This window comes from Pelodiscus sinensis, chromosome 21 (assembly GCF_052426305.1).
Source record: "Pelodiscus sinensis isolate ZL-2025 chromosome 21, ASM5242630v1, whole genome shotgun sequence".
Lineage (NCBI taxonomy): Eukaryota > Metazoa > Chordata > Testudines > Trionychidae > Pelodiscus > Pelodiscus sinensis.
This window is the reverse complement of record NC_143072.1, coordinates 7,074,928-7,088,270: the sequence shown is the minus strand read 5'-3', so window position 1 is coordinate 7,088,270 and position 13,343 is coordinate 7,074,928. Positions and strand designations below refer to the sequence as shown.

General features: G+C 48.7%; 1 protein-coding gene across 2 annotated transcripts in view; it reads right to left on the bottom strand.

Annotated features, from left to right (window-relative positions):
• Positions 1-506: 506 nt before the first annotated feature.
• GALNT17 (polypeptide N-acetylgalactosaminyltransferase 17) overlaps positions 507-13,343 on the bottom strand; it is a 381,950-nt gene continuing 369,113 nt past the window's right edge. For both annotated transcript variants that reach the window (XM_075905117.2, XM_075905116.2), the window contains exons 11-12: positions 5,603-5,770; positions 507-4,243 (exon numbers count right to left, since the gene is read on the bottom strand). In XM_075905117.2, the coding sequence (XP_075761232.2) occupies positions 4,115-4,243; positions 5,603-5,770 (297 nt within the window). In that variant the 3' untranslated portion in view covers positions 507-4,114. The remainder of the gene's footprint in view (positions 4,244-5,602; positions 5,771-13,343) is intronic.

Sequence of the window (13,343 nt, the reverse complement as noted above, 5' to 3'; positions counted from 1 at the left end):
CTTAATTTGCATAAAATGGCTGCCATTTTTGCCGACTCAGCATTTTGTTGGCAAAAAGCGGCAGTCTGTCAAGAAAGAAAGCCTTTTCGACAGATCCCTTATGCCTCCGGCAAGGAGGTTTACAGGATCTGTCAAAATGTTTTCTTTCTCGACAGATCCCCCTCTAGACTGCCGCTTTTTGCCGACAAAGTGCTGAGTCGGCAAAAACGGTGGCCATTTTATGCAAATTAAGCGCATGATATTTAAATCCCCGCTTCATTTGCAATGTCGACCTGCCTGATCTGCATCCCTCTGCTGACAGAGAGCTGCAATCTAGACATACCCTAAGTGTTACGGGACTGGCCTCTCGGTTTGGAATAGGCATAAAGATTTCAGATAACTGTTGAGCTTTTTGAGTGGTTATGCTGAAAACTTTTGAGTTCTCCCAACATTAAGCAATACATTATTTCCACTGATGGCCTTTAGGAAATGATTTACTCAGTCAGAGGTAATTTTATTGCATTTATCATTAACTTTGTAGCATGCCCCTCCCCCGCAAGCATTTTCCGTGAAAAGTTTCTTGGCAAATTATTTTCAGTACAAGATGGCAATGAACAAAGGGGGAAACTCTCAGACATTTGAAAACATACACATGCTGGTTTTGTAAGTGCTAAAATTTATTACACAAGAGATGATGCGACAGCTAATAAGAGAGCAAAGCTCTACATTGACTCCTTACTGTGCAATTCAGGACAACTAAAGATTTCACTTCATTAAGGAGCGCGGGGGTAAAAAATCAGAGAAATGCCAATGAAGGAGGGAGTCTTGTCAAGCATGATTGAACAATGGTGTTCTTTGCTGTAGAAGGAACAATGAAATACATCTGCTTCTTTCAATAAATTACTAAAACATCAGCTATAAACCTATTGCATGGCATTGACAATGAAACTCATTAAACATCAAGGTAGCTTTATCCTTTCCCGAATGGAAGACAGGCACGCGTGCTCTGCAGCAAACAACTCTGTGTACATCCAGTCTTTGGGAATGATATTTACATGTTCATCTCATATATTAATATATTTTAGCTCACCCTGACCAGAGGGCAACCAGAAAAATTATTATTCTGTGAGAAAAGAAAGGAGGCTCCCTCTGCCCCATGACTGACACAGCTCGATGTGAAATGAATTCTTTTAACGTCCATGTAAAACACAGGTAGCTTGGTATGTCACTAGTCCCCTTTCTCAGTTGCCCTGCCACCAAGATCCAAACTCAATATTGGATGGAGGGATACCTATCATGGCTAAAAATTGGGTAGTAAACACTCATCTGGTTCAAAACCCAGGCAGGGTATGTCTACACAGCAGCGTTATTTCTGAATAGCGAACGTTATTCTGAAAGAACATTTTTTATAATGGAGACTGCCTATCTCGTAGAACTGGAAGGGACCTTGAAAGGTCATCAAGTCCAGCCCCCTGCCTTCACAGCAGGACCAAGTACTATCCCCAACAAATATTTGCCCCAAATTCCTAAACAGCCTCCGCAAAGATTGAATTCACAACCTTGGGTTTAGCAGGCCAATGCTCAAACCACAGAGCTATCCCTCCCACCCTAGTACAGAGCTACAAGACAAGCGTTTATTTTGAAATAATGTTGAGCTGGAGGACTTCTTACTCGGACTCCTGTAACCCTCATTTCATAAGGAGAAAGGGAAGTCGAAGGAAGAGGGTTCTTCCTTTGACTTCCTGCAGTGTAGACAGCGCCAAAAGCCAAGGCAAGCTATTTCGACTTCAGCGCCGCAATTGGCATACCTTAAGTGGCGTAGCTTAATTCGACTTTTGTCCTGCTGTGTAGACGTACCCATGGTGATAGTGCCAAGGCAGGAACTTGTGGCAAATCAGTATGGACCCAAATGACATTCATGTCTCTGTGTCTAACTCACTGGTGTAGTCAAAGCTCATGAAGAATCACAGAAACCAGGATTGTGATACGCAGGCCCTAATGACAGAGATACACCAAACATAGTGGCTCAAGCATCCACCACGAGGAGGTAAGACTAAAAGCGCTGCAAAGCAGAGGAGTTTTTATTATTATTTTGTGTTCATTCGTTGGGAGGGTATTTTAAAATCAGTCCCACTACTTCTCTCAGAAGCTTGCCTTGCTGGGATCTGCTCTCCTGTTACTTGTTCTTGGCGTGGCAGGCAAACTAGCATAATTATCCTCCCTTTTAAAAGTACAGAACAGCAACAGGATAACGAAGTGTTGCAGGAGAGTCCATTCCTATGCAGCCACTGCTTGGCATACGATTGGTGGGTCAAGACACTTCCATTGGCCTCCTCACTAAACGCACGCTGGGTTAGTTCTGCCATGGGGCAGCATTTTGAAATCAGTGTGAAGGGGCAGCAGTCACTTTGGGGAAGAGGGGAACTGGAAGGTGTTATTAGAGGAGAACCCATCCGGGCAGAGGTGGTGGGTTTTGGATGCTGTTTGGCAAATGCGTGAGAAGAGAAAATCTCTCACACAAATGCGGGAGAAGAGAGAGTTGTATTTAGTGCAACTCTTAGGAGGTGGAAGATACAGAAGAGAACTACTCTCAACAGACTTGTGCACGGAAGCGAAGTTTTGCTGTTGCCAGAGGTGGCATGGATGTAAGTGGAGGGGTAAGGCAACAACGATCAATTTTTTTTAATTTCAACTAATTTAGTTTGACAAAGGAATTGGCATGAGAAAAGAATACAAGAACAGCCACACTGTCTCGAACTTCTGGTCCACCTAGCCCCCTATCCTGTCTTCTGACAGTGGCTGGTGCCAGATGCTTCAGATGGAATGACTAGAACAAGGAATTACCATGTGATCCATGACCAGAGTCTGGCAGTTAGAGGCTTAGGGAAACTTGGAGCATGGGGTTATATCCCTGAGCCTCTAAGCTAATAAGCATTGCTGGACCTATCCTCCAGGAACTTATTTAATTCTTATCTGAACCCACTTATACTTTTAGCCTCCACAACATCCTCTGGCAATGAGTTCCATAGGTTAACTGTGCATTGTTTGACAAATACTTATGTTTGCATTAAACCTACTGCCGATTAATTTCATTGGGTGATCCCTGGTTCTTGTGTTATATGAAGGAATAAATAACACTTCCTTACTCACTTTCTTCACATCATTTATGATTTCATAGACCCCTAGCATGTCTTCCCTTAGTCATCTCTTTTCTATGTTGAGCAGTCCTGGTCTTTTTAATCTCTCCTCAAATGCAAGCTGTTCCATACCCCTGATATTTTGTTGCGTTCTTGGCACCTTTTCCAATTCTCATATATCTTTTTGGGGATAGGACAACCACAACTGGACACAATGTTCAGGAAGTAGGTGTATCATGGATTTCTATATTAGCATTATGATATTTACTGTCTAATGGTGCAGGACTGTTTTGACTGTCACAGACACTTTCAGAGAACTATCTACAATGACTTCACACATCTCTTTCTTGAATTAGAACAGCTAATTGAAACCCCATCATTTTGTATGCATAGTTTGTATCCTGCCCTGGGGAGAGGGAAACCAATGGGCTATTTGGGGATGCCTTTGAGACCTGACACTATAGAGCACATCTGTTCCAGGCCGAAGAAGAAGATGGGTCATAGAGGGGACATTTTAAAATACCTGGTGACTTTAACTCAGCTCATTTTAGGCTTGCACACTGGGCAATCTTTTTCTGTTTTAGACAGACAAGTGCTCTTGCTTGCCAGGTTGGGTTGTCCACGGTCTCTTGGCTCTGGTCCTAGTATAAAGCTTAGAGCTTCAAGTCATTAATGAAAGCAGCATTTCCCTGTCAATAAAGCATCCGTAAGACTGCACAGGCTTCATTCCAGCAAAAATAAGGGATACCTTGAAAAAAGAACAGTTCTGACCCAATTTCACCCAGTTGGAATCAGGTGCGAGAGACTAATGTACCATAAAAAAAGCCAACTAATAGCCACTTTCCCCAACGTCCTCTCCTGATACCATGAATAAAGCTCCGGTTTTATATTTCTTTCTCTCCCAAGCGGTGAAAAGGATCCCAGTCTGAGTGGCCCAAGTCACTTGTGTCAAGCGTCCCTTGAGTGACGATCTTCAGACTGCTCTGGCCTTTGCACTTTTACTTGATGAAGTTTTTAATTGTCCATCTTTGTCCGGTGCAGCTGCGAAGAATGAGATCAATGCCAGACATGCCTTTGCTCTCCACTTCCAAGCAGCGCCCGGTCCCCTTATTCAGGATCGCACCGTTCTAAAATCAAAGACACAGGTAAGGACCTTCTGTGTAGCCCACAGCTGGCTGCCTGCAATTGCTGGGACAGGGCCTGTGTCCTATCTGGGCTGGGTTAGTGCTTAGTGCTTGGTGGGCACTAAGAGTACGTCTAGACTACAGGCTTTTGTCAACAGAGGCTTTGTCGACAGACACTGTCAGACACTGTCGACAAAGCTTCTGTCGACAAAGAGCATCTAGACTACAGCCAGTTCTGTCGACAAAGCAAGCCGCTTTGTCGACATGAGAGTGTAGATGCAAAGGACAGTTTAGATGCAATAACGCCTTCTGTTGACAGAACTCTGTCGACAGAAGGCATTATTCCTCGTAGAATGAGGTTTACCGCCGTCGACAAAACTGCCGAGTTCTGTCGACGTTTTGTCGACAGAACTCATTGGTAGTGTAGACGCAGGTATAGTTTTGTCGACAAAAGGCCACTTTTGTCGACAAAACCCTGTAGTCTAGACACACCCTCATGCAAACTATGAAACAATCTCCACTAAAATCATACATGACACCCTTCAGGCCGAAATGCATGTATCCCTGTATCCCAGCCACTTCAGCTAACAGGAAATCTGTCACCTGCAAGGAGCAGGGCTTTTTATCCTCTGTGTGAGGGAGACATGATCACACAGATTGAGCCAATATATTAGACAGTCCCATCTTAGACACCGGCAGTTTTCAGGAGCTAGGGTCTGTGAGACCCATCTGGGTGGCCATTTTGTAACAAATCTATGGCTGCATAGGTTCATAGGCACAGCAGTGGTCCACAGCTATTGAATTCAGGGCCCTGTGCTCCAAGGGTAAACGACTCAGGGGACAGGAGAAACACCTTGAATCTCACATTTGTTAAATCATTCACGGGATGAGCCAGACCTATCTGAGTAAAAGTAGCAAAGGGGAACAAGAACATCTCCTCACACAGGACATTGGCTCGTAGCCCCTGTCTCTGAAGAAACTACCTTCTTCCATGCTGTACAGCACTGGTCTCCCACCTTTTTACACCCAAGATCACTTTTTAAATCTCCGAACAGGCGAAGATCTACTGCCCCGCCCCTTTCTTGAAGACCCGCCCCTTTCTTGAAGCCCTGCCCTCTATTTTCTCCTCCTGTCATCATTTGCTATCCCCAACCCTTACTTACACACTCTGATAAACAGTTTATTTTTAAATTATGCAATGTATAAAATTAAAATCAGGTGTTTATAGTTATGAAATAAATGGTCTGGTTTTTATTCGATCGCGATTGACCTGTTGGTGACCACGGCTGTAAAGAGAATATGTGACACAAGGCACAATGAAAGGGAGGAAAGGAAGCAGGCGAAAACCTCACCACCACAAACCTGTATGAAATTCCAGCGTTTATGGAGGCTGCTCTTGACCTTGTCACAATCCAGGAGCTGAGGGAGCCGGCTTTTCATGTTATCCACCAGGCAGCGGGTATCCGGTAAGAGAGTTGTGGTCCCCAGGGCGCCTAAGTGAAGGAATCCCTCCCTGGTGTAGCGGGCAAGCTGAGAGAGGTGAGGGGAAAAAGACAGTTAGTACCTCAGGAGCGGAATTCAGAGGGGACTGAGCTAGTGAGATGGGGAGACGCACTGTAAAGATGGCACGAGAAGTGGGAATGAATGTGAAAACCTGTTCTCAGGAAATTTCTAGCTCAGATTTGCAGACACACACAGGAGGGTGCAGGGAGGGGAGCCTGAGAGAGAATTTGACACATTATGGATCTGAGTGTTAATTACTAACAACCCCATGGGGAGGGAGCTTTTGGCCTTTCTTTGGTGTTGATACTAGGCTGGTCACTTAACGACCTTCCAGTTTCCAAGCTAGATTTTAGATTGCAGCCACCTGGCTATTTTGGCCAGGCTGGACCATTCTGATGCTTCTGGTATCTCATAGACTCATAGACTTCAAGGTCAGAAGGGACCATTATGATCATCTAGTCTGACCCCCTGCACAGTGCAGGCCACAGAATCTCACCCACCCCTCTTAGAATAATCCTCTCACCTATATCTCAGATATTGAAGCCTTCAAATACTTTGAAGGTCCCAACATGCAGAGCTGTGATCTGTGATCCAGCTGTGATCTGTGCCCAATGCTACAGAGGAAGGCGAAAAACCTCCAGGGCCTCTGCCAATCTACCCTGGAGCAAAATTCCTTCCCGACCCCAAATATGGCGATCAGCTAAACCCTGAGCATGTGGGCAAGACTCACCAGCCAGACACCCAGAAAGTTCTCTAGTAACTCCTATCATCCCTCCATGAGCAATCTGCAGCATGGGTCCTTCTTTTGACAATTACATGCTGTTACTGGCATGTCTAGAGCAGCCCTCCAGCAATTCTAGTCCTCGGTGGAAAATAGCAACCAATAGATAAGGGCAACCATGAGAGGGATTTGATTTGCAGGCATGCCCCTCAAGAACGGACCCGATTTTAAATCCCCCGTATTTCCCCCCATCTGTGTATAGAGCTATAGATAGGGCCCTACCAAATTCACAGCCAAGCAAAATGTGTCACAAACTGTGAAATGTGGTGTCCTCCCATGACATCTGGCCTTTTGTGTGCCTTTAGCCTATATATAACAAGGTTATTTTAGGAGGGGCAAGTTATTGGAGAGCAGTGGCTGTAATGCTGGCCGGGTACCCAGCTCGGACGGCAGCACCTGCCAGCAGCAGTGCAGCAGTGAACGTGACAGTACCATCCCCATGTCACCCTTTCTTCTGTCCTGCTGCTTTTGGAGCTGGGTGGCCAGGGAGTGGTGGCTGCTGACGGAGGGCCTGTAACAGGGCAGCTGCCCTGTACTGGCCCCTTAAGAGCCAAACCCCAGCCTGGAGCAGGCCCGGGGAGTTCAGCCCAGCTGGGCGGTGTTGGCCAATTAAGGCCCAGCTGGAGGTTATAAAAGGGAAGGGCTGCTTCAGCCAAGGCAGTGTGAGCCTGGCTGCCGAGGGAGCAGGATGCTCTCTGGAGCTAGGGCAGGGCTAGAGAGTCAGGCTGGGCCAGGGCGCTCGGACAGCCAACCGGCCAGCCTGCTAGGCCTGCGGACAGGCCTGCTGGAGAGACACCAAACCCCCGGAAGGGGGGGCTCAGAGCGAGTGACTTGGGCACTGCCGGAGGGCAGTGTGGCGAAGAGAGCAACGCGACCAGAGGATTCCAGAGGGGAAACGCCACGTAAGCGGAGGCCGGTGCGGGCGGAATGGACTGATTCCGGGGGACAGACGACGGACCCCCGCTACGGTGGTACGTGACCCCCTCACAGGCCCAGCTCTGCACGCAGCCGCACAGAAATAAGAGTGGCAACACCACACCAGGCTGTCCTTACTCTGGCACAGCTGCTGGCAGTAGCTCTGCCTTCAGAGCCCCACTGTCCATCTGTCCAGCTGAAAAGGCAGTGCCACCGCCAACAGCTGTGTAGAAGTAAGGGTAGCAACATCACCCCCCCCCTTACAATAACGTTGTGACCCCTCCCCAGCTCCTTTCTGGGTCAGGACCCCATCAATTACAAATCGGTGAGATTTCAGATTTAAATATCTCAAATAGTGAAATTTACCATATTAAAACTCATGAGAGCATGAAATTGACCAAAATGGACTCTGAATTTAATAGGGCCCTAGCTGTAGATAATATTAAAGTCTCCTGGTGTGATCATTTCCAAACACTGGAGTGTCCATCAATACCCAGCTAACGCAAAACTATGTATCTTGCCTCTCTCATGTTCCCTGGAAATTCTGTTTGTTCTGGAGGAAATGATGACTGATACCGTCAGAGGAAGGAATCAGAGTTGTCTTGTCCTCAGCTGTGGAAAAAATCTTGATACTGGGCAGAAATTAGTGGTAGAAAAAAAATTGTTCCCTACCCTCACCTGAATGTCCCTTTTTGTCGATTGGCCAATGATGTGCACGGTTCTCTAAGACAAACGGCCAAGATATCTGCAATGTTTTAAAAGGATATTTCCCTACATGTATTTAAATCCAGGGAGTGAAAAAGATGAATGACAGCCGTCTGCCTTTTATCATTCAGGGGAAAGATATACACAGCTGCTTATTTAAATTATGAATCCATCTATTATCCAGCAGACAAATGAGAAGTAGTCAGCACATTAATTAACTGAATATATCGTGACCCAGATGCTTAAAGAGAGGCAGTAAATCACACTGGGAGTTATGGTTCTCTTTGTTGGAATAATTAAACATAAAAAATCAAGTTAAAAACAAGGTGAAGGGGTCTGACTTGCAGATACAATACAAGCAGATGCAGATGAGTAACGTGTTTATTTCTAATTCAGTCTTTACTTCACAGTGTTGGCGTTAGTCATACAAGCGCGTTGCTCTGGGCTGGCGTGCATGACTGGGTCTCCCTCGAGTGGCTTCTGTCTACAACAACATGCTATTTACTGACAGCTCGTTGACTCCTGCAGATTGTTTGGCAGAGGTTTGGTGCATCTCAGACTGAAGTTCCCAGCTTTGCTCTCCGGTTGGGACAAAGGGGGCTGGATTCTGGCTAGACGTGGCTGGGGTGTCTGAGGACGGGGGTGGGCTATGCAAGGCCAAGCTACCCCTCTGGATGGTTCTTTGAGGACATTACACCGGTGTTGTCAAGCTGAGCAAGAGCTACGCTACTGTAACTCCCAAAGAGGCCCAGCCATTCTTCCCAGCATGCTCTCCTTGCTCTGAAGAAAGTCTCTGATGCAGCAGAACATGTGGCTCGTTAGCTGGAGCATCTTGATCAAACTGCCCAGACCGAGCCCAGGGGGCAGGAGAGAGGCTGCAGATTGGGCTGTGCACCAGCGGCTGGTGCTGTCCCCCGCCGCCGCCTGCCCAGCTCCATTGCAGCAGTGAGCCGTTGGGAGCTGGTGAGTTGCTGGTGGTGGTGGGGGGGGGGCGCCTGGGGGCTCAACCGGGCAAGCTCCTCCGGTGGCTGGGGCTTGGGCCACGTGGGCTGCTCCTCCAGTAGTGGAGCCAGGGTAGTGGGGCAGGGACAGCCCAGCAACCCCGCGGAGGCCGGGGGCAACCTGGACGTGCTGGCTCAGCAGCAGGGTTGTGCTGTGGCAGCCTGACGGGGGCTGTGTGCTGGCCCAGCAGTGGGGCAGAGCCGTGGCAGCCTGGCCACGGCAGCCCCACAGGGGAAGCCCGTTTGGCGCTGTGGCAGCGGAGCCGGGGCTGCGGCAACCCAGCTGGTGCCGGGCGGGTCAGCAGCCCGGTTGAGGCCGCCTGCCAGCTGGCAGTGGGGCTGGTGCCCCTGCAGTGCGGCTGCTGCCCTGGCAGTGGGGCCAGGTCTGTGTGCTGCCATGCCGACTGCCATGCTGGCTGGATCAGCAGTTACGGCAGCAGAGCCAGGGCAGCTGTGTCGCCCAGCCAGCCGTGGAGAAGAAAGAGCCAGAGGAGGGGACAGGCGGCAGGTTGAGGGGGCCAGTGGCAGGGGATCATAGTTCCCTCTAAGCTGTGGAACCGCACAGCTGTTTTCTGAGCTCTGCTCAGAAGCTCAAAGCTCCTGCCAGGCAGGGAGCTCAGCTGATCGGCAGGGGGCAGGGCATTGTCTTGCTGAGCAAGAAGCTAAATGAAGTGGCTCTGTGCTTGAAATGAAGCAGCTCCCAGAGCAGGTAATAAAAAGCAAGATAAGGAGAGAATAAGTGGCTAGTCGGGGGAGGAGGAGGGCAGGAGTGTGTAATTGGGAGGGAGAATCAGAGGGGAGGGGAGTTTGGAGAATCCCTTCACAGGAGAGAGAAGCAGAAACTCAGCACTCCCAAGCCTCCTGGGAAGGGGGAAGAAAGGGACTAACTGCATGGAGTATGGGGGGGGAAGAGAGTGGGTGGGTGCTGGCATTGGTGTGAGGTTGAGGCAGGGGGGAGCTGGTTTGTGCTGCGAGGTGGGGTGGGGTGGATAATTTGTGTGCGCTTTATCTGGGAGTTAGGACAGGAAACGCCGCTGGCGCCTGCTACTTCGAGGGTTTTATCCCAGCCCCCCCTGTCCTCACCCCAGGCTGCAGGGAGCAGACTGCACAGGGGTAGGTGGGGGAAAGACTATAATTGACTTTAAAAAGTATCAATGGCACGGAGATCTGCAAACAGAATAAGTGAAATCTCGGCACGCCACTTCTGAAAGGGAGCTGACCCCTGCTCTAGAGGTTAATGTACCACAATAAAAGCCAGGTCTTCGGTGCAGAGCTGGACTAAAGGGTGGGCGAGCCAGGCAGGTGCCCGGGGCACCAACCGATGGGGGCGCCTGATGGCAGCTGTAAGGGGTGTGCGGCGTCCCTTATAACTGCCAACAGGTGCCGCGCGCCCGGCTTCCGCAGCGCTGGCCCCCCCCATCCCAGCAGTGCCCTTCCCCCCACGGCCGTGGGGCCCTGCACGGCCAGGCATGGCCTGCCTCGGGCTGCGCGCCAGCAGTGGTGGCCGGGCCGGGCAGTGCATGCACCGTGCGCCCCGGGGGCAGGCCTGTGCACCCTAGGGGGGCGGGCCCACACATGCGCCTGGGGGCAGCACCGCACACCCGGGCCTGGGGCGCCAAAATGGCTTGTGCCGGCCCTGCTTCTGGGGTCAGCGCCTAGCTCCGCCACTGATCACTGAATGCACCCTGGGCAAGACATTGAACGTCTCCTTGTCTCAGCTTATTCATTTGCGAAACAGGTCGAATGTTCCCCTGCATCACAGGCTGCGTCTAGGCTGCGCCCCGCTGCCGAGGGAAGGATGCAAATCAAGCACTTCAGAAGTGCAAATGAGCCCGGGATTTAAATATCCCGGGCTTCATTTGCATATTCACGTTCCGCTGCTGTGCCAATCAGGCTGAGTGTCGAAAGTGAAAGTAAAGCCTAGCTGCGGCTCTGCCGACAGCAGAGAGCTTTTTCGGCAGCTCCTGTACTCCTCACTTTACTTTCGCTGCACTTTACTTTCACTTTCGATACTGAGCCTCATCGGCACAGCGGCGGAACATGAGTATGCAAATGAAGCCCGGGATATGCAAATGAAACCCGGGATATTTAAATCCCAGGCTCATTTGCACTTCCGAAGTGCTTGATTTGCATCCCTCTCTCGGCAGAGGGACGCAGTCTAGACGTAGCCACGGGTGCTTTGCTACCAAAATACTGCGCAGAGTGATGAGACTGTCTGGCAGGAGGGCCACCTTATGAATTACTCGAAGAAAAAATTGAATATTGCAGAATGGTGAAATTCGGAATGAGCGCCTTTTATTGTTGCTGACATTTTTATAAGTCAAATCCTCAGCTATGAAATACTTCTTGATTGACAGCCTGTGACAGGCAACCAAACGGAATTAGTATTTGAACAGTAGCTCACAAATATTTCAAGTTCTAAAAAAATCAAACTCCGTCCTTTAAAACGGTGACTTGAAGAAATCCATCTACAAGCACAAGCATGCAGTACGAGTAATTTTCTTGATGCCTCTTTTAAAACCTTAGTGACCATGTATATAATTATTGTATTAGGCTCTTTCCTTTCATTATGTTTGGCAGCTTGTCTTTAGCCTGATGGCCTAGAGCCCACAAGGCAATACAATTTCTATGCTTAGATGTTATCTTCTAGTGTGGTGGGAAAAGTAACTAGAGCAAAAATCAAATCAAGTCTGGAGGGAAAAGGGCAATGGGAAAATGAAATAATACGAAGAACAAACATAGATATTATGAGGAATCTATCACGGTGGATATATTAAATGTGCAACCTAGTTGGTATAATAGCCAGATAAATAAAACCCAGGATGCATTTCTGGATTGACTTCAGTGTATTGCATACTATTTGATCTAGCTTCCTGTCAACGAAAACAGAGCTTGCAATTGCTTTGCTTTTCTCTCCAGTCTTTTTCATCCACTCAAAGCTGAGGACAGTTACTCCTGGCAAACATCACTGCAGGAAAAGGCTGTTTTGGAGCGTTACGGCTGTGCTCATGCATCCATGAGTTAAGCTTATTTAGGGGTGTGATTTTCAAATAAGCTAACACATCCCTGTGTGAGTCAGGGGTACGTGTCCCTTTGTGTTCGGAATGAAGGACGAATGGAAGTTCTAAAAGCCACCGTTGCTGAAGCTGTGATTTTGGAGCCTTCTGCTCAAGTAATACACTCTGCCTTCAGGTGTCTTTTTCTAAGGCAAGAAAAGATATTTTGGCCTTACAAAGGGTTCAGAAAAGGGCAACTAAAATGATCAGGGGTTTGGAACGGGTCCCGTATGAAGAGAGGTTAAAGCGACTGGGACTTTTTAGTTTAGAAAAGAGGAGCCTAAAGGGGGATATGATAGAGGTCTATAAAATCATGAGTGGTGTGGAGAGGGTGAATAAAGAAAAGTTCTTCATTAGTTCCCATAATAGAAGAACTAGAGGTCACCAAATGAAGTTAATGGGTAGCAGGTTTAAAACAAATAAAAGAAAGTTCTTCTTCACACAGCGTGTAGTCAACCTGTGGAACTCCTTGCCAGAGGAGGCTGTGAAGGCTAGGACTATAACAGAGTTTAAAGAGAAGCTAGATAGTTTCATGGAGGTTAGGTCCATAAAAGGCTATTAGCCAGGGGTTTGAAATGGTGTCCCTGGCCTCTGTTTGGCAGGAGAACAAATTGCTTGATCATTGTCTTCTCTTCACCCGCTCTGAGGCACCTGGTGCTGGCCACTATCAGCAGACAGGTTACTGGGCTAGATGGACCTTTGGTCTGACCCAGTACGGCCGTTCTTCTGTTCTTCTGTTCAGAGGGAAGGGGTTATATTTGTTCCTATGCCCAATGGCGTCCTGGGGGAGGATGACAATTTTTTTAGACGTGATTTTTTACTCTTCCGAAGAGGAGGATGGGCGGGCATTGGGAGCCAGAAGATGCCCCATGCAGCTGTGTCTTCTGCATCTGGGTAACGACGGTCCTGCTCAAATCGATTTGAAAAAGTAACTTTATGACAAGTTGGCAGCAGGATTCTTCACCCTGCCAAGGGTTGGATGCCCTCCCTCTTCCGCCAATCCCCAGTGGACTGACTCTGCCCTTGCCCGAGTCCGGAGTTCTTTCCAGCCGAAATGGAAAGTGAAGGGCCTGTGGTCATCAGGAGCTGGTGCTGCTTGGCTGGCCTGACCCATATCAGCTGGCAGAGGGGGGGCTGCACTT